Source organism: Saccharomyces kudriavzevii, assembly GCF_947243775.1.
Source record: "Saccharomyces kudriavzevii IFO 1802 strain IFO1802 genome assembly, chromosome: 15".
In the NCBI taxonomy this organism is placed as follows: Eukaryota; Fungi; Ascomycota; class Saccharomycetes; order Saccharomycetales; family Saccharomycetaceae; genus Saccharomyces; species Saccharomyces kudriavzevii.
In genome coordinates, this window is record NC_079286.1 from 880877 (window position 1) to 899988 (window position 19112).

At 39.9% G+C, this 19112-nt stretch overlaps 8 protein-coding genes across 8 annotated transcripts; 3 read left to right on the top strand and 5 right to left on the bottom strand.

Moving 5' to 3' along the window:
• Positions 1-501: 501 nt before the first annotated feature.
• On the top strand, positions 502-1143 carry HSH49 (U2 snRNP complex subunit HSH49; the record flags this gene model as incomplete). Its single annotated transcript, XM_056231494.1, has 1 exon — positions 502-1143. The coding sequence occupies one exon, from the start codon at positions 502-504 to the stop codon at positions 1141-1143; it is 642 nt and encodes a 213-aa protein (XP_056085306.1).
• A 173-nt stretch (positions 1144-1316) lies between these two features.
• On the bottom strand, positions 1317-2789 carry GNT1 (glucose N-acetyltransferase; the record flags this gene model as incomplete). The annotated part of the gene is made up of 1 exon (XM_056231495.1): positions 1317-2789. The coding sequence occupies one exon, from the start codon at positions 2787-2789 to the stop codon at positions 1317-1319; it is 1473 nt and encodes a 490-aa protein (XP_056085307.1).
• A 922-nt stretch (positions 2790-3711) lies between these two features.
• Positions 3712-5973, top strand: PMT3 (dolichyl-phosphate-mannose-protein mannosyltransferase PMT3; the record flags this gene model as incomplete). Its single annotated transcript, XM_056231496.1, has 1 exon — positions 3712-5973. One exon carries the CDS (start codon positions 3712-3714, stop codon positions 5971-5973), a length of 2262 nt encoding a protein of 753 aa, XP_056085308.1.
• A 329-nt stretch (positions 5974-6302) lies between these two features.
• LDB19 (Ldb19p) lies at positions 6303-8756 on the bottom strand (the record flags this gene model as incomplete). The annotated part of the gene is made up of 1 exon (XM_056231497.1): positions 6303-8756. One exon carries the CDS (start codon positions 8754-8756, stop codon positions 6303-6305), a length of 2454 nt encoding a protein of 817 aa, XP_056085309.1.
• Positions 8757-9250: 494 nt separating this feature from the next.
• On the bottom strand, positions 9251-10621 carry PRO2 (glutamate-5-semialdehyde dehydrogenase; the record flags this gene model as incomplete). Its single annotated transcript, XM_056231498.1, has 1 exon — positions 9251-10621. The coding sequence occupies one exon, from the start codon at positions 10619-10621 to the stop codon at positions 9251-9253; it is 1371 nt and encodes a 456-aa protein (XP_056085310.1).
• Positions 10622-10970: 349 nt separating this feature from the next.
• Positions 10971-12773, bottom strand: FRT1 (Frt1p; the record flags this gene model as incomplete). Its single annotated transcript, XM_056231499.1, has 1 exon — positions 10971-12773. The coding sequence occupies one exon, from the start codon at positions 12771-12773 to the stop codon at positions 10971-10973; it is 1803 nt and encodes a 600-aa protein (XP_056085311.1).
• Positions 12774-13454: 681 nt separating this feature from the next.
• MYO2 (myosin 2) lies at positions 13455-18179 on the top strand (the record flags this gene model as incomplete). The annotated part of the gene is made up of 1 exon (XM_056231500.1): positions 13455-18179. The coding sequence occupies one exon, from the start codon at positions 13455-13457 to the stop codon at positions 18177-18179; it is 4725 nt and encodes a 1574-aa protein (XP_056085312.1).
• Positions 18180-18455: 276 nt separating this feature from the next.
• Positions 18456-18803, bottom strand: SNC2 (SNAP receptor SNC2; the record flags this gene model as incomplete). The annotated part of the gene is made up of 1 exon (XM_056231501.1): positions 18456-18803. The coding sequence occupies one exon, from the start codon at positions 18801-18803 to the stop codon at positions 18456-18458; it is 348 nt and encodes a 115-aa protein (XP_056085313.1).
• Between the last annotated feature and the right edge of the window lie 309 nt (positions 18804-19112).

A 19112-nucleotide genomic window follows, 5' to 3' on the forward strand; every position in this document is an offset into this window, starting at 1 on the left:
ACCGGTACACAATCTATTTAGAAATCGAAAAAGTATATCACTTGCTACAGCTTGGCATGATTTGCCTGCCCACCGCTGAGAATGCAGCCTACAACGCCCGAACAGAAACAGTTTAGTCTTCCGTTGAAAATTCAACAAATTACTAATTAACCCCGTTCTTTCGCTTCTCTTATTTTTTTTCTTTCTGTGTGTCAGGAGACTTATTCTTACCATTGTTGAAATCTTGACATCGTCTGCAAACTCAACTTCGGCGTTTAATTTCCAAGTCCAGATCTAGTGAAAAAAAAAACTCGCACTGCTTTCCCACTAGCGAATTTGGGTAGCGATTCCCGCCAGTCATTACCCGCCTGGGAAATGGAAATAAGACGGAAATGAATGCGCTTTACTAAATTGGTCTTGAAATAAATGCTGCCGAGATGAGATAGAGTTAATGACATCATATTGTAAGAAATGAATAGATAATTCACCAAGAAGGAAGACATAGTTCCAGAATTCACGTTAATGAACTTCAGTACAGATTCAGATAGTACAGTTTATGTGGGAAATATAGATCCGAGAATAACGAAGGACCAACTTTATGAACTTTTCATTCAGATTAACCCAGTTTTAAGGATAAAATATCCCAAGGATAAAGTCTTGCAGACTTACCAGGGCTACGCATTCATTGAGTTCTACAACAAGGAAGATGCTGAATATGTGATACAAATAATGAACAACACCGTCAAACTCTATGACCGACTGATAAAAGTTCGACAGGTGACCAACTCCGTAGGTACAGCTAATTTATCCTCGAATAATTCTAAGGACATAGCGTTACCTATTGCCAAGTTATTTGTAAAGAATCTGGCAGATTCGATAGATATTGACCAATTGGCCAAGATTTTTGGTAAATTTGGCAAAACAATAAGCAAGCCAGAGATTTTTCACTTATCAAATGGGAAACTAAAGTGTGCGTGCGTTTATTTTGAGGACTTCGAAAAGGCTGATTTGGCAATTAAATCCCTAAATAACCAATTAGTCGCCAACAGCAGGATCACTATTGATTACGCATTCAAGGAAAATGGAAAGGCTAGCACGAAATACGGTAACGAGGTTGATAGGCTATTGAATAAAGAGGCATTGAAACACGGAATGTTAAAATAAGGGCCATTTAATAACGCACTATATTTTGTTATACATGAAAGTACACTATAACAGACAGGAGCGTTGCAAAAATACCATTGATGCTAGCGTGATAGATAAGATTCATATATACACATGCGTCATAGACTGCGTTATTTTTAGCATTTCTTATAATTCTCCCTTATGTCCCGTTATCAAACAGAACAAATTTCTCGTGATTGTATGTAGGACGCGTAGATCGAGTTCCAAATATCACAAGCTTGAAGCTCTGCATCATGATCCTCAGCCTTTCCTTCTACAATACATTTGAAGTCCTTCGTCGAATGGTATAACCAGGGCTTAAGTATTGGATAGTCTGAAAAATGTATATACTTAGAATATGCGACAGTGTCATTTAAATCTCTTGAAACGTCACCACCATTCTCGTCCAAGGTTTTATAACCTAAAACATCATTGAAAATCATGGGATAGTGCTGTGGGTTCCTCAACGATCCCGTTAAAAGACCGTACCTTCCAAACGGCAAAACCAAAACCTCTGGCTCAAAAAGTTTCCTAACTTTTCTAAAGAACATAAACTGGTTATAAATAATCCTCTTCAAATTGTACATTTCTTCATTAATCAAATCCATATCGTATTTTTCCTTCTTGTTTAATATCTTGGGCAGCGTGACATGCGCAATTTCATCAAATGCTTCCTTCGAGGGATTAATGACCATCAAATTGGAAGCGAATTTCAATTTGCTGGCTTTTCTACCACTTTGAAAGTCAAACAACGAAAATAGTGAAAACGTAGAACTTATGATATCTTGAGCGATGTTATTCGAGTTCAAGTATAATGCATGCGGTAAGCTTGGTAAATGGTTGTAGATCATCTGGCCTTTGTTAATTCTTGTAGTCAACACTTTGGTGTATGACTTGAGATTGATAGGTTGCTTTTCACGGTATTTCGTTTCATGGTACGATTTCTCCAAATCGTGTTCAGATAAAAACCAATATGTTAAAGGTGCTGCAAATTTGATGTACTGCGGTAAAAAGAACAACTCATCCAGACTTGACCTCAAAGCGGCATCGTTATCAAGATAAATCACACGGTCAAATTCAGTTTGATTGAAGACCAATAATTTGGTTAAACTTTCATTCCAGGATGTAGTATCATCTGGTTTGACAATATTATCAATCAGTTTGATGACAACTTGGTCCTCGTCTATGGCCCGAATCTTAGCAAGAAGTGAATTGATATGTCCCAACTCTGTAGAGATGCTTGAATCTAGTATGTCTCTAGATAGCAAAAGAACTAATTTCGCCTTTGTTCCAAAGCGCTGCTTCAGATCATTAAAAATGATCAGCGTATTACACAGGTAATCCGCATCTGTCACGTAATTCACGTATGCCAGCTTCGACCACTCAATTACCTCATTTCCTTTCCGCTCCTTATCCAAACGTTTGGCGTATAAATCATCTATTGTTTGTCTAGGTATCTCTTTGATTTCTAAGGGATTATATATTTTTTGAAGGCCGTCTTTTTTTTGCTGAAAATACTTTTTATAGTACTTTATTTCCTCGTTGTATTGGAAGTGGACGATACATCTCGATACTATGAACACGGTGGAAGCAGCAAGCAAAATAAATACAATAAATCTAACTCTTCTCTTGGATACCAACCTCATAATTGGAATGGAGAGCAAGATACACGCTTCGATGGAATGCTGTTACAGGCTTGTTTGCAATATACTGGTCCTTGCTTCCTAGTAACTTCAACAAAGGTACTGACCTGATTCAGTGCAGTACTGCTAGTGAACGAGATCTGGGCGCCAGTTTATTGTGCAGCACTGGCTAGTTTTGCTCAGACGGTCACGTACTCAGCGGAACGAGAAATTCACAACTGAAATGATATTTCAGCAAAAGCCCTACATTTCACGAAAGCCCTAAGAGCACACTGACGAAACCCTAAAGCATTCCTGGCGGCTATTTTACCAATAATACAGCATAATACCACATTTTTTAAAGAAATGATCTCAATAGTAATGGCTGTGTATTGTATGACTCTAGAAGAAAGGTAGGGAATCTCGAAATTCACGTAATTGTCACCAAAAAAAAACAACGTTTCTTCCTTACAACCTTCATTTTGCAACAGCAATATAAAGCACTTGCTGGGACAGGGTCTTCCAAGCAGTTTGACCCCAGAAAAGCTTTCTCAAAACTTGCTTTTCCACATTGCTGTCCTTTTTCTGTGAGTATACTATACATTCTTCTATCGTACTCACCTCAGATATAACTGCTGAAAGGAAAACCGCACCGCACTACGGGGTAGACATCTTAACGAATCTTTGCGTTAACGAAATGGGTGGTAGAGGATAGATCAGCTACCAACCTGGGTGGACTCGTTTAAGAACAAAGCTCAGATCTGAATTAGGCACTTGCGCCCTTTAATTGGAAAATCGCGACGCGAGAAAAGGAAAGTATAATAGAAGGCCACCTGGTCGGTGCATAATGAAAAATGTCGAACAGAAGCATTGCAACTGCTGCTTTAGCTTTAGAATAAATCGATAAATCTCCTCTTCCAAACATACACCAAGCAAATAGCTTACAATGCCGTACAGAGTGGCAACCGGCTATAGCGAAAAAGTCACTGACGATGATTTGATATGGAGAAGACCAATAGTGAAGGAGGAACTCGAGGATGCTGACAATTTCTTAATAGATGAGAGTAGCCCATATGATAAAGTCAGGAGTGAGAAACAAGTATCGCGCTTGGATTCCATAGTCATGCCCATTGTTTTCACGGTAATGGGCATGTTTACTAGAATGTATAAGATTGGCCGTAACAATCACGTGGTTTGGGATGAGGCGCATTTTGGTAAGTTTGGCTCGTATTATCTAAGACACGAGTTCTACCATGACGTCCATCCGCCTCTGGGAAAGATGCTTGTTGGGCTCTCTGGCTACTTGGCTGGCTATAATGGTTCCTGGGACTTCCCGTCCGGCGAAACCTACCCCGAGTGCATCGATTATGTTAAAATGAGGTTGTTTCAGGCAATGTTCTCATCTCTATGCGTACCATTAGCCTATTTCACAGGGAGGGCCATCGGATTTTCCAGGCCGAGTGTCTGGCTATTTACCATCCTAGTCATTTTTGAGAACTCCTATGCAACATTAGGTAAATTCATTCTTCTAGATTCAATGCTGCTTTTCTTTACTGTTTCTTCTTACTTTTGCCTTGTTAAATTCCATACCAAGCGAAAGTTACCATTTACTGTCAAGTGGTGGCTATGGTTATGCCTCACCGGGTTGAATTTGGGTTGCGCAATATCTGTGAAAATGGTCGGTCTTTTCATCATTAGTGTGGTGGGTATTTATACCGTAGTGGAATTATGGAGCCTACTGGGAGATAGATCAGTGCCTTGGAAAGTTTACATCAATCACTGGTTAGCAAGAATATTTGCCCTTATCGTCATTCCTGTTTGCGTTTTTTTACTGTGTTTTAAGATCCATTTCAGTTTGCTATCCAACTCGGGTCCAGGCGACTCCACAATGCCATCGCTGTTTCAAGCTAGTTTGAATGGTACAAAAGTGGGTAAGGGACCCCGTGATGTCGCTTTAGGGTCTTCCATTATCTCCATAAAAAACCAAGCGTTAGGAGGCGCCCTATTACATTCCCATGTTCAACCATTTCCGGAAGGTTCTGGGCAGCAACAGGTAACCGGCTACGGTTACAGTGATGCCAACAATGAATGGTTTTTCCAAAGGATTAGAGGGGTTGAGCCCTGGACTGATGCTGAGAACTCTACGTTTGAGTTTGTCAAGGGTGGTGAAACGTATAGATTAATGCATCGCCTCACAGGCAAGAATCTACACACCCATGAAGTTCCAGCTCCTGTATCAAAAAGTGAATATGAAGTTTCTGCTTATGGAGACGTTGATGTTGGTGACAACAAAGATAACTGGATTATAGAAATCGTAGAACAAGTAGGGAAAGAAGATCCGAAGCTGTTGCACCCTTTGTCTACGTCTTTCCGCATAAGGAATTCTATGTTGGGCTGCTATCTGGCACAATCGGGCAAACGTTTACCAGAATGGGGATTTAGGCAAGGAGAAATGATCTGCTTAAAACATGCCTCCAAAAGAGATAAGAGAACGTGGTGGAATATTGAAACACATGAAAATGAAGGGCTCCCGGAGGCAGATGACTTCGTATATCCAAAAGCTTCATTCCTCAGAAATTTCATACAATTGAACTCAGCAATGATGGCAACCAACAACGCCTTGGTACCAAACCCTGAAAAAGTTGATGGCATAGCTTCGTCTGCTTGGCAATGGCCGACACTGAACGTCGGTGTGAGATTATGCGAATGGAGTGAAAAATCAGTAAAATACTTCTTATTAGGGTCACCTGCGTCTGTCTGGCCCTCAAGCATCGCAGTTTGCGCGCTGATAATACACGTTATATTCTTAATCCTTAAGTGCCAAAGACAATGTGTTGTTTTACCGGAACCAGCTGAACGCGATGAGTTTTTTATGGCCGCCTTTTATCCATTACTTGCATGGGTTCTGCATTACTTGCCCTTTGTAATCATGTCAAGAGTCGTATACGCCCACCACTATCTCCCTACTCTTTTCTTTGCCTTAATGATATTATCATACTATTTTGATCTAATTACCAAACGTTGGGCGTCAAGAAATACTGGAAAATTACTAAGGTTCAGCGCTTACATTGCATATGGGTCACTTGTAATCGCTGGGTTTTTTTACTTTTCTCCCTTTAGTTTTGGTATGGAAGGCCCAATAGAAGATTACTCTTACTTAGGATGGCTACCCACATGGAAGATTGCCGAAAATATACGCAGCACATAGATACATGTAGAGTGAATTGGAAGTTTTTTTAACCATATATAAAAGAAAAGTTGAGCGTAACATCAGACAAGTTTTTAACGTATTAACTCCTTTTTCAATATGCAAAGATACTGCATATCCATCAATCTGAGGTTATTGATTAGAAGCCTCAAACAAAATTAGAAGAAAAAAAATGCTCTAAACATTTGAACGATGTCCATATGTCGTCTTATATCAAATGTATTAAGTCATCGTCAGCTTTCTTTTTTATTCAAGTTGTGATTTCTTATATGTATATATATATATATATAAAAGTCCTTGGTGAATACTTTTAACGAATATTATAAAATCTATTGTGTGATTCTATTAGAATCTAAAACATCGGAAAAGTTTTGCATTCTGTAATCTCTCGTGCTATGAGGTGTCAACACTTGTCCTCGAAAGGGTACACTACCCTGGACACTGACAACACTTTCCAGCGGCGGTGACTGTACTGCAGTAAGAGATCTTTGTGAAGTTGAAGCAGATTGGTAGTGGTGCGCAGTGGGCGGTATAGTTAATTTGTTTTGTGCGATCGATGTTTCTTGCATGTTAGAACCAGACTCGCTCCCTTGACTGTCATCATTCCCCTCATCGTCATCGCTACTACCGACAACATCATTTGCTAATCCAACTGGGGTACTCATTGTTGAATATAATTTATTTTTAGTTTTTCTGCTTGTAGAAAGCTCGTAACATGGTGGTGAAAGCAATTTTACATCTTGATAAATAGGTGGGACTTCTTCATCCCAGGAAATTCCAAGTCCGGACCTTTCAGTGACTGTTAATCTAAATTGCATTCTTAAGACACGTGCAGCACCGGTGGGAACACTTACAATGTTACAGTTGGTACCACCATTGTTTATCTTGTCTTTGCTGACACTATGGTTGGACTTGTTGCTGTTTACGGGAGTTATATCTTCGGGCTCCCTGTGCCGTACTTTTGGCGTATTTCTATTTGCAAACATTGGAGAAAGCTCTGCTAAACGCTGGTCAGAATTATGAACATTCATTGTGCCGATACTGTTATCTTTCTTGTTGTTGGAATTTGGTTTACGTATAGGTTGTCCATTTGCGTACTGCAATGTTTCTTCAGCAACAACTATTTCCACTGCTAAGATGTGGTTTATATATAAACCCAAGTTTGGGTCCTGTGTATCGCAAGCCACATTAATTTTGGATTTCTTATTGCTCGTGGTGGTGGTGGTTTTGAGTGTTGATGCATGCATTACCGGATTAGATACTCCTGAGTTAAGTCCCATACAACCTATTTCCGTAACTAACTCAATCTTCCCATTATTGTCAAAATCTGTCTTCCAACCACTTTTCATTTCTCCCTTAGAAATTATCCGAACTTCTTCTGTAAATAAAGTACTATTGTTTTTCAACTCTTGTTGAAGTTGTTGTTGCCTTGCACGCTGTTGTTGCATTAATAATTCTTGACGTAGAGCATCATCGCTAGGGTGAATGAATTCGTTACCAGGTTGGTCGTCCTCGTCCTCATTAACAGGATTTTCATTATCCGGTCCAACGTCACTACTTAACACTGGACCCGAAGATCCAGGTACCTGTCCATCGTTAGGCTCTCCTGGCAGCCTTTGCGATGTCATATTTTCTAGGGAGTTTACAGCGACTCGGACTTGTGGGCCCAGTTCTCCATATCGCTTGATATGGCTACGCGGCTTTTTAGATTTTTCCGATTCCTTTAATTTAACCTGCTCTTCTAATTGTCTCAGTTCATGTTTATGTACTGGGCAGGCATGGCCTTTGACCCTTGTCGTTTCTTCAATCCTCCAACTCAATTTACGCATTCGCCATCTTCTATCACCAGAGGAAACGCCATCTAATTTCATTTCTAATGGAAACGTAGATTTAGGATAAACAACATTAGGAAGAACGGCAGCAGCAGTTAATTCTGTGGGAGGAAATACCCTTAGAGAATTTTTGTCAGGCCCACGCGGTATACTTCGAGTAATAGCGATGGGCATCACCAGTTGTAACAACTGATTCTTTGGGGAAGTTCCCTCTTTCCTCGAAGTAGAATGGCTGGACGAGAGAGTATTTCTATAGGGGTCCATGTATGTTACAACAGCAATAAGTTCGTATTTAACCTGAGTTTCAGCTGCTGCCCCTAGAGACGAAGAACATGGCACAGAACCTGGTATAAGATAGGAAAATGGGAAGGAATGGTTTCCGACGGAAACATCCTGTGTATTTTTCTGGATTTCCCAACTTTTCATATTTGTAATCTTAGTTTTACAATTCATACAGGTTTGCATGGAGGAAACATTGGGAACAAAGGGCTTATGAAAGTGAACCTTTTGCACTAAAGTCAAGGTCACCGAAGTGATTGTGATCTTAGTATAACCAGCCATTATTCTTAAATTGGCAGGCGTTGGGGAATGAGACAGAGACGTAGAAGAAGTCGAAGGAGAGATGTTTGAGGTTGAAGCCGATAAGTTCGACAACTTCAATGAAAGTGCAGAGCCAAATGTACTTTTTCTTTTTAAACTCTTAGTATTAGCTGAGACATTGGATTCTGTAGTTTTCAAAGACTTCTCTTCGTTACTGCTGTAGGGATCAATAACGGTCACGGTGAAAAGTCCACTCAATACAGCGCCCGATGATTCCATGGCGGATCCATACAGAACACATGGTGGTGATTCTACATCAATGAAAAGAGCCAATGGATGGGATTGTCCCTTCTTGCTGCTGTATCCATTATAACTAGGTTGATGACCAGATGTAAGGCGAGAAAATGCCATGCTAGGATGTAATCCTTTCTAGTGATGTATACGGTGAGCAGGAGAAAAATAGCAAAGTGGTAATTAAATGTGGCCCACGACGTCCCCTTTCGAAAAGCAAGCTATAAGGTTGCTTGACTTATGATTCCGAAACCAGAAGTTTAATTACGACAAAAAAAAAAGCAGGAAGGACAATTAGTTGGAAAAGGCAAATACGCTTTATTTTAAACCTATTTTTCAGAATATACAGAGTAAATACCGCAGTATAAATTGCTCTATATATACAAGAGTTGTTTCTTCTAATGCAAGAGGTATCAAAAGTCAGCTCATTCATTGAATTTTTGTCTTTGAAGCTTCTGCCAAAAGAAAAAAAATCGTTAATAGCGACATCAATGGAGGAATTAACTGCTACAAGCCGGAATAACTATCATGAAGGTACATACTTACTTCCTACATCAAAATTATGTATGCGTGCCCTTGATCCTTTGCACACGATTTCCCCACTTTGAGGCATTCTAGAATGAGACTGTCTTCACATCTAAATCCTTGTGAATAAAGGCTTTGTTACCGCCGGCACCAAGGTAGTCACTTGCCACTTGACCATTACCTCTTATTTGATATTGGTAACTGACGAGACCGTCCAAGCCAACCGGACCACGAGCGTGGATTTTTGAGGTGGAAATACCCACCTCAGCACCAAAACCGTATCTGAAACCATCGGCAAATCTGGTTGATGCATTCCAGTAAACACCAGAGGAATCAACACCCTTCATGAATTTTTCGGCGTTCATCTTGTTTTCCGTTACGATAGCATCGGTATGCCTCGACGAATGCGTATTTATGTGTTGAATGGCCTCCTCTGTGGATGCAACAAATTTGGCGGCCAAATCCAAGGATAAGAATTCTTTATCAAAATCCTCCTTTTCATCGGCATTAACAGTCTTCGATTGAATTGTTTCTGTCATTTTACCTAGTTCGTTTAGTTTATCAAAGTAAGCGATTTTCAAGTCCTTTGTAAGGTGGACAGTAACGTCACCTTTCAAGGTTATGTTTTCCAGAACTTCCCACCATTTAGACATTTTGGGGTTGATCAGCAACGTTTCCACAGCATTACAACCGGCTGGGTAGTTGGTCTTGGCATCCAAACTAATCCTTTTAGCCTTGACCAAATCAGCCTCTTGATCCAAGTAAATAGAGCAAATACCGTCTGCGTGACCGAGCACAGGAATTTTAGTTGTATCCTTGATTTTTTTCACCAAAGCATTAGAGCCACGGGGAACGACTAGATCGATGTACTCGTCTTGATCCAACAGATCGGAAACATCTTGTCTAGTTTCGATAAGTTGAACGGAACCCATGGGAACACCAGTTTCGTCTTGGTATTGGGCAATGGTTTTATTGACGATCATTGCCATTTCTCTGAACGTATTAACAGATTCTTTACCACCCTTCAAGATTGCAGCGTTGCCTGACTTGATGCTCAAAGCGGTGATATTAGCAATTACTTCTGGACGAGATTCAAAGATAACCAACAGGACACCCACTGGAGCAGTGACTTGGTACAAGGTCAAGCCATCATCCAATTCCCTAGCCATCTTAATCCTGCCAACAGGGTCTTCCAATTCGGCAACATCCTTGACACCTTGCAACATAACGTCAAACTTGTCGCCCTTGAAGAGGTCCAGACGTTTCAATAAAGAATCTGCTAGACCAGTCTGTTTGGCCACTGCCAAATCAAGCTTGTTCGCTTCTTCAATGGCGTTCGCATTAGCCTTTAGAGCATCGTGAATTTTGTATAAAATATCTGATCTACCTTCGTTCGAGATGGTCTTTAGAACATTCCCAGCTTTGCGCGCATTCTGGGCTATCTGCTGTGAGTTGGACATTTTTATATTGCTTGCCTTGCTTTTGTTATCCTTACTCACAATGCCAATTCCTATAAGAGTATACTCCGATGAATTTGCTTTTTTCTTCCTTTTTTCGAAGGTTCAAAAACTGTATTGCCCGATTTCCTTATTTTTGACTCATCAACCCTGTGTCATAAGTGAAGCAGGAAATTCAGCCATTGCTTCACCTTAGCTGTTCCATTGATTTAAATGTGTATGCGCGTTGATTAGTGTATATGTGTTTAATAAATATATATATATATATATATATATATATGATGCTGAGAGGTATCATTTTTTCTTTGTATGCGTACCACTTACACAAGCCGATTTGGGTCTTCTACTCTAATCAGTAAAAAAACAATCGAGTCGTCAAATTTTTGAGATATATGAGGAAGCCACACATCAAAATCAATGCAATAATGTCAATGATAAAGTACCTATACAGATATATGGACTTCGTGTTCTTTTTCGATCTGTTCAACATGTTCTTCAACTCTATCAAACTATCCATTTCTCTCAAAGAGGACTTCTGCTTGCTTAATCTCGCTCGGCTGACTTCCATCCTCTTTTCCAGTCCTTGTAACTGTTCCACACTTTCTTCCACCGATATTCTCAACTCACTAATAAATGCCCTGTCGTCATTCTCGTTAAAGTCTGATTTCAACTTAACCAAGAATTCGCTGACCACTGTGGTCCTCAGGGCAGTCATTCCGTCTAATAAAAGCGATAATTCTCCAGATAGAAGATCGTATTTTTGTATAGTCTTTTGTACGTTATTTTCATTCTTTATTATTGTATCATTTAAATTCCTCTTCATTTCGTTTTCAATTTTCAGTAAAAGTGTCGAAATATGATTCTGATAATAGTTCAACTCATCAATGCTGTTGTCCAAGTTCGAGTTACTCTTGGAAATCGGATTTGAACTGGGATCAAGAGTAATCGTGGAGTTATTTTTATTGTTTACTTTCATTACATTTTTAGCCTTCGTGGAAGAATCGACTGGCTTTTGTCTGTTTAGCAAAGACTTAAATGCCAAGATATCAGAACCGGAGGTGGCAGAAGAGCTTGATGAATTCCTTGCCTCCCTCTTGTCATTCAAGTAGCCCGAAGAGGGAAACACACCGTTCAAACTTCTCCTATCTGCATCTCCCGAATCCAATGAAGCGGATGATGTAGATGAAAATGCAGACGGCGACAAAAAAGTTGGCATGTTAGAACGTGAATACAAAAACGATGAAGAGTCGTTAATGGCTGATCCGTCCAAATCATGATAAAACAAGGACGTACTGGGAGATGAGTTTACGGAAATTTGTGATTGAGAACGCAAGTTTCTTGTTTTGACGCCGCCAGAGGTTAATGCCGGCTCAAACACTACCGACTCTTTCAACGTATCAAAAGAGTCTGATGTCCCCGATGAGGGTTGTAAAAATTGGTTCACCAATCTCTTCCTCTTGTAATCAAAGGAACCCGCGGATGATCTTCGCTGCGAGGACGAAGATCCCTGTATTTGATTAAAAGCCAGCCCAGTCTGACAACTTTGGAAAACAGACATCGACCCACGGCGTCCTTTACTAAGGCAAGATGTCCTCGCCCAATTGGAGTTGCAGTCGGTTTTGGGGGATACTCTAAATGGATCATCCAGACTGGATGCCCCACTGTACGACCGACTGCGGCGGTTCACTCTATTATCGACGTCATCGCCAAACAAAAAATCGCTAAACTTCCCTGTCTTCGTAGAACCCAAAACAGGCAAACTGGACATCTCTAATGAACGCTGTCTTGTCCCATGTGCCCTATTGTTCGTTACATGGAGATGTTTCTTGTCATGCAGAGCAGGCTGTTTCCCCTTATCTTTTTCGCTCTGCAGCAGCGATCCAAGGTTAACTTCCGTGCTGGGTCTCGGTACCACCGGATTATCATTCACTGCTATGACAGGCAGCCTCGAGGACAATTTCGAAAAATGTGCAATACTTGTGTTAGTCTGCACTGGCTGCGGCTGCGGCTGCGGCTGAGGAATAGGTTCTTTCACCTTCACTTTACCACCGCTGGAGGCCCTTCTTCCCGTGCAAAAGCCCTTTGAAAACGACGGAGGCAAAAGGGCACAGTTTCTTGATCCAGGATTCTCTATTCTGTCGATGAGCAAGTTCATCTTCATTCCAACGTATCAGCTAAAACGTAAAAAAAAAAGCCAAGGGGAGAGTAGTAGAGAGCTGCTTTATCTCCAAGAAATAGAGTGTAATCTATCCGGATCCTATCAAGCAGTACACAGGCTCGAATACGCCTCAGCACTCCTGGTTTATCTCTCAAGTTGAAATTCAATGTGTCAACCAGCCGCTTTTCAATGCTTATCTGGTTTACTTTCCGCTGTTAAAACCAAAGCCCCAACAAAAAAAATAGACCTAGTGTAAGAAGGGTTTAAACTAAAGAATGCCTGGGCTTTGAAACAACTTTGGAGTTTGACCTATCAACCAATTCAGATAAATATAGGGCTTGTTCGTTACCCGCACTGGGGCTTATATTGGTTTTTTTTTCCTTTTTTTGTTTACGATCGCGCTTCTCGAAAAGCCAAAATATCAGAAACTCAAAGGCGCCTTCATTTGATACGATTTTTAGCTTGTGTTTCAGAGATTCACTAACCTTGCAGAGTCAGTCAGAAACAAAGTATTCTCTGCAAAAAGCGTCCTGAGTTTTCGCTTTCGAAGTTATTTACTTGACTTCCACCTGCCTGCTTGCTTTTGTTTTTAAAGTTTTGTTCGAAGCCACTTCATTGGACAGCGACACGTATATCATACATATAAAGACATAAAATCACACTCATAACAGGCCCAGGATGTCGTTTGAAGTCGGTACACGATGCTGGTATCCCCACAAAGAGTTAGGTTGGATTGGCGCAGAAGTTATTAAGAATGAGCTCAACGACGACAATTATCACTTAGAGTTGAAATTGGAGGACGATGAGGTCGTGTCCGTGGACACAAAGGACTTGAATAACGATAAGGACCAGTCTTTGCCGCTACTCAGAAACCCTCCCATTCTGGAAGCCACGGAAGATTTGACATCGCTGTCGTATCTGAATGAGCCAGCGGTTTTACATGCGATCAAGCAGCGCTATTCCCAATTGAACATCTACACATACTCGGGTATCGTGCTAATTGCTACAAACCCTTTTGACCGTGTAGACCAACTTTATACACAAGACATGATCCAGGCTTATGCGGGCAAACGCAGAGGTGAGCTTGAACCGCACTTGTTCGCCATTGCCGAAGAAGCATATAGGTTGATGAAAAACGACAAACAGAACCAAACCATTGTAGTAAGTGGTGAGTCTGGTGCTGGTAAGACAGTTTCCGCCAAATACATCATGCGTTATTTTGCTTCTGTTGAGGAGGAAAACTCCACCACTGTACAACATCAAGTGGAAATGTCTGAAACAGAACAGAAGATCCTGGCCACAAATCCTATCATGGAGGCATTCGGTAACGCAAAGACCACGAGAAACGACAACTCTTCCAGATTTGGTAAATATTTGGAAATTTTGTTCGATAAGAATACATCTATCATTGGAGCAAGAATTCGTACGTACTTGCTGGAACGTTCCAGATTGGTTTATCAACCTCCAATTGAAAGAAATTACCACATATTTTATCAGTTAATGGCTGGGTTACCAGCGCAGACTAAAGAGGAACTGCATCTAACAAGTGCCTCAGATTATTTTTACATGAACCAAGGTGGCGACACCAAGATCAACGGTATTGACGACGCCAAGGAATATCAAATCACAGTAGACGCATTGACTTTAGTCGGTATCACCAAGGAAACTCAACACCAAATATTCAAGATATTGGCAGCACTACTGCACATCGGCAACATCGAAATAAAGAAAACTAGGAACGATGCCTCATTATCTGCTGATGAACCAAATTTGAAACTCGCGTGCGAGTTGCTGGGTGTTGATGCATACAACTTTGCTAAATGGGTTACCAAAAAACAAATTATCACAAGATCAGAAAAAATTGTATCAAACCTAAACTATAATCAAGCCTTGGTTGCCAAAGATTCTGTGGCCAAGTTCATTTATTCTGCTCTTTTCGATTGGCTTGTAGAGAATATCAACACCGTGTTGTGCAATCCTGCAGTGGACGACCAAATAAGCTCATTTATTGGTGTCCTAGATATTTATGGGTTTGAACATTTTGAAAAAAATTCATTTGAACAATTTTGTATCAACTATGCCAACGAAAAATTACAACAAGAGTTCAATCAACACGTTTTCAAATTAGAACAAGAAGAATACGTGAACGAGGAAATAGAATGGTCGTTTATAGAGTTCAACGACAATCAGCCTTGCATTGATTTAATTGAAAATAAATTGGGTATTTTATCACTGCTTGATGAAGAAAGTAGATTACCTGCTGGTTCTGATGAATCTTGGACTCAAAAACTCTACCAGACTTTGGATAAATCTCCTTCTGATAAAGTATTCTCCAAACCAAGATTTGGACAAACTAAGTTCATCGTGAGCCATTACGCTCTTGATGTTACCTATGATGTGGAAGGATTTATTGAAAAAAATAGAGACACCGTCTCGGACGGACATTTAGAAGTCTTGAAGGCGTCTACCAACGAGACCTTGATAAATATTCTGCATGGTTTGGAAAATGCCGCCAAGAAACTAGAAGAAGCTAAAAAGGCTGAACTGGAGCAAGGTGGCAATAAGAAACCCGGTCCAGTGAGAACTGTTAACAGAAAACCTACCTTGGGCTCCATGTTTAAGCAATCTTTGATTGAATTAATGAATACCATCAACTCGACGAATGTACACTATATTCGTTGTATAAAGCCCAATGCTGATAAAGAAGCTTGGCAATTTGATAATCTCATGGTTTTATCTCAATTGAGAGCATGTGGTGTTTTAGAAACCATTAGAATATCCTGTGCTGGGTTTCCCTCCAGATGGACTTTCGAAGAGTTTGTATTAAGATACTACATTTTGATACCACATGAGGAATGGGACCTAATTTTTAAGAAGAAGGAAACCACAGAAGAAGATATAATTTCCGTAGTAAAAATGATTTTAGGTGCTTCCGTGAAGGACAAATCCAAATATCAAATTGGTAACACAAAGATTTTTTTCAAAGCGGGTATGCTTGCATATTTGGAAAAATTGAGAAGTACCAAGATGCATAATTCTATTGTCACTATTCAAAAGAAGATTCGAGCCAAATATTATCGCAACCAGTATTTGCAAGTTTCTCAAACCATCAAAAATTGGCAGAGTATTACTAAAGGTTTCATTATTCGTCATCGCGTTGATCATGAAATGAAAGTTGATTCTGCAATCTTATTTCAAGCCGCCTATAGAGGTCATGCGATCCGTGCAAATGTGTTCAGTATATTGAGAACCATCATCAATTTGCAGACGAAGATTAGAAAGGAATTAAAGCAAAAACATCTCAGAGAAGAACATGAATATAACGCTGCAGTGAAAATTCAAAGTAGAGTCAGGACTTTTGAACCAAGATCTAGCTTTTTGCGCACTAAAAGGGATACTGTTGTTGTACAATCTTTAATCAGAAGAAGAGATGCTCAAAGAAAATTAAAACAACTGAAAGCTGATGCCAAATCGGTTTACCATTTAAAGGAAGTCAGTTATAAACTAGAAAATAAAGTGATCGAACTAACGCAAAATTTAGCATTTAAAGTAAAAGAAAATAAGGAAATGACGGAGAGAATTAAAGGATTACAAGTTCAAGTGGGTGAAAATGCGAAACTTCAAGAAACTTTAGAAAACATGAAAAAGGAGCATTTGGTAGATATTGATAACCAAAAAGCTGAAGATATGGAGCTACAAAAGGCCATCGAAGGTAACTTACAATTCACTGAGCAAAGTTTAAAAGATGCTCAATTAGAATTGGAAGAAATGGTCAGGCAACATAATGAAATGAAGGAAGAATCTAAAAAACAACTGGAAGAATTAGAGGAAACGAAGAGTTCATTAATTGAGCACCAGACATTGAACGGAGACTTGCAAAATGAAGTTAAATCATTAAAAGAGGAAATTGGCAGATTACAAACTGCCATATCACTAGGCACCGTTACAACTAGCGTATTGCCTCAAACTCCATTGAAGGATCTAATGGGGAGTAGTGCTGCAAACTATGGCAGTATGATGCTAGACAACTCAGACTTGTCACCCAATGATTTGAATCTAAAATCCAGATCCACTCCAATGTCTGGAAACAATCACATTGACTCATTGAGTGTCGACCGTGACAATGGCGCCAACGCCACACAAATAAACGAAGAATTATACCGATTACTTGAGGATACTGAAATTCTGAACCAAGAAATTACCGAAGGATTATTAAAGGGGTTTGAGGTCCCAGATGCTGGGGTAGCCATTCAACTAAGCAAAAGAGACGTTGTTTATCCAGCAAGAATACTGATTATTGTCTTGAGTGAAATGTGGAGATTTGGTTTGACTAAACAAAGTGAAAGTTTTCTTGCTCAAGTTTTAACCACAATTCAAAAAGTTGTCACCCAATTGAAGGGTAACGATTTAATTCCAAGCGGTGTGTTTTGGTTAGCTAACGTGAGGGAATTATACTCATTTGTTGTCTTTGCTTTAAATTCTATCTTAACCGAGGAAACATTCAAGAACGGCATGACCGATGAGGAGTATAAGGAGTATGTTTCATTGGTGACGGAATTGAAGGACGACTTCGAAGCACTAAGTTATAATATATACAACATCTGGCTAAAAAAATTGCAAAAGCAACTCCAAAAAAAGGCCATTAACGCCGTGGTTATCTCTGAATCGTTACCAGGGTTCAGTGCCGGAGAAACCAGCGGATTCTTGAATAAAATTTTTGCTAATACTGAAGAATACACAATGGACGATATCCTAACGTTCTTCAACAGCATATATTGGTGCATGAAATCTTTCCATATCGAAACTGAGGTGTTCCATGCTGTGGTAACCACTTTGTTGAATTACGTGGATTCAATATGTTTTAATGAATTAATCATGAAGCGTAATTTCTTGTCGTGGAAAAGAGGTCTTCAATTAAACTACAATGTAACTAGATTAGAGGAATGGTGCAAGACTCATGGGTTAACGGATGGTACCGAGTGCTTGCAACACTTGATTCAAACCGCTAAACTACTGCAAGTCCGTAAATACACAATTGAAGACATCGATATCCTAAGAGGCATCTGCTATTCGCTAACGCCTGCGCAGTTGCAAAAATTGATATCACAGTACCAGGTGGCTGACTATGAATCTCCAATTCCGCAGGAAATCTTAAGATATGTGGCTGACATCGTCAAGAGGGAAGCTGCACTGTCTACATCTGGTAATGATTCCAGGGGTCATGAACATAGCAGTGGTATATTTATTACACCGGAAACAGGGCCATTCACTGATCCATTCAGCTTGATAAAGACCAGAAAGTTCGATCAAGTGGAAGCTTACATACCGGCGTGGTTATCCTTGCCTTCAACGAAGAGAATAGTTGATCTAGTTGCCCAACAAGTCGTGCAAGATGGCCATTAAATCTATGGAGCGAGGCGAGAAACAAAATTGTACATGAAGGCTAAAAAAAGAAACGATAAGAAAAAAAAAAGAAAAGAAAAATCTAAATAGTTAATTAATAATAGAAGTATTTTTCAGTAGTAAAATAACGAAATCCATATTATGATTGTAATCTTACACACGCACTGTGTTAGTATACACTACATTAAATTACACTTTGCTTCGTACTGGATTTAAATATTATTATTACTATTTATAATTATTATATATATTTTTAGGATCGGCAGCCGATGAGGGTTAACTGAAATGGACAACGATAGGAACAATAATAACCACTAATAAGATGATAATAACCAAAAATAGACACATCCTCATCTTTAAATCTTTCCACCACATCTGTTTTCTAACTCTGTTGGCACCTCTCTTGAAACCTTGTGCCGAAATAGCCAAGTTATCAGCTTTGTCCTCGATAGACGTCAACCTTTCACCACGTTCAGCGACTTTGTTGATGTTATCTCTCATTATGCCCACCGTATCATCGATTTCCTGTCTCAGAGCAGCTGTTTTGTTCTGAGAGTTCGGGTTCGAAGTCGAGTTAGCCTCCTCTGGAGGTACATATGGGTCGTATGGCACTGATGATGACATAGTTTCGCGTTCTTGCTATGTATGGAGAAGGCGTTCTACTGTATATGCTTACTTTTACAGAATTTAGCCTGCCTTTGAGTCGAAAAAGTGGTAGGCGTTGCTATGAATCGTCAAGCTTGCTTGCCACTGATAGTTAAAAAGAGAGGTTTACCAGCTCCCCGCTTTTAGTCCTTCTGGGTGCGACAAGGTGATGTTTGACTCTCCGGTGTACTGCACCATCTTACATTCGCGCGCTACAAAGGCCAAAATCCGAAGAATTTTGAGCCACTTTTGCGGAATGCGGCAAAAGAAAAATAAAAAAATCTAGAA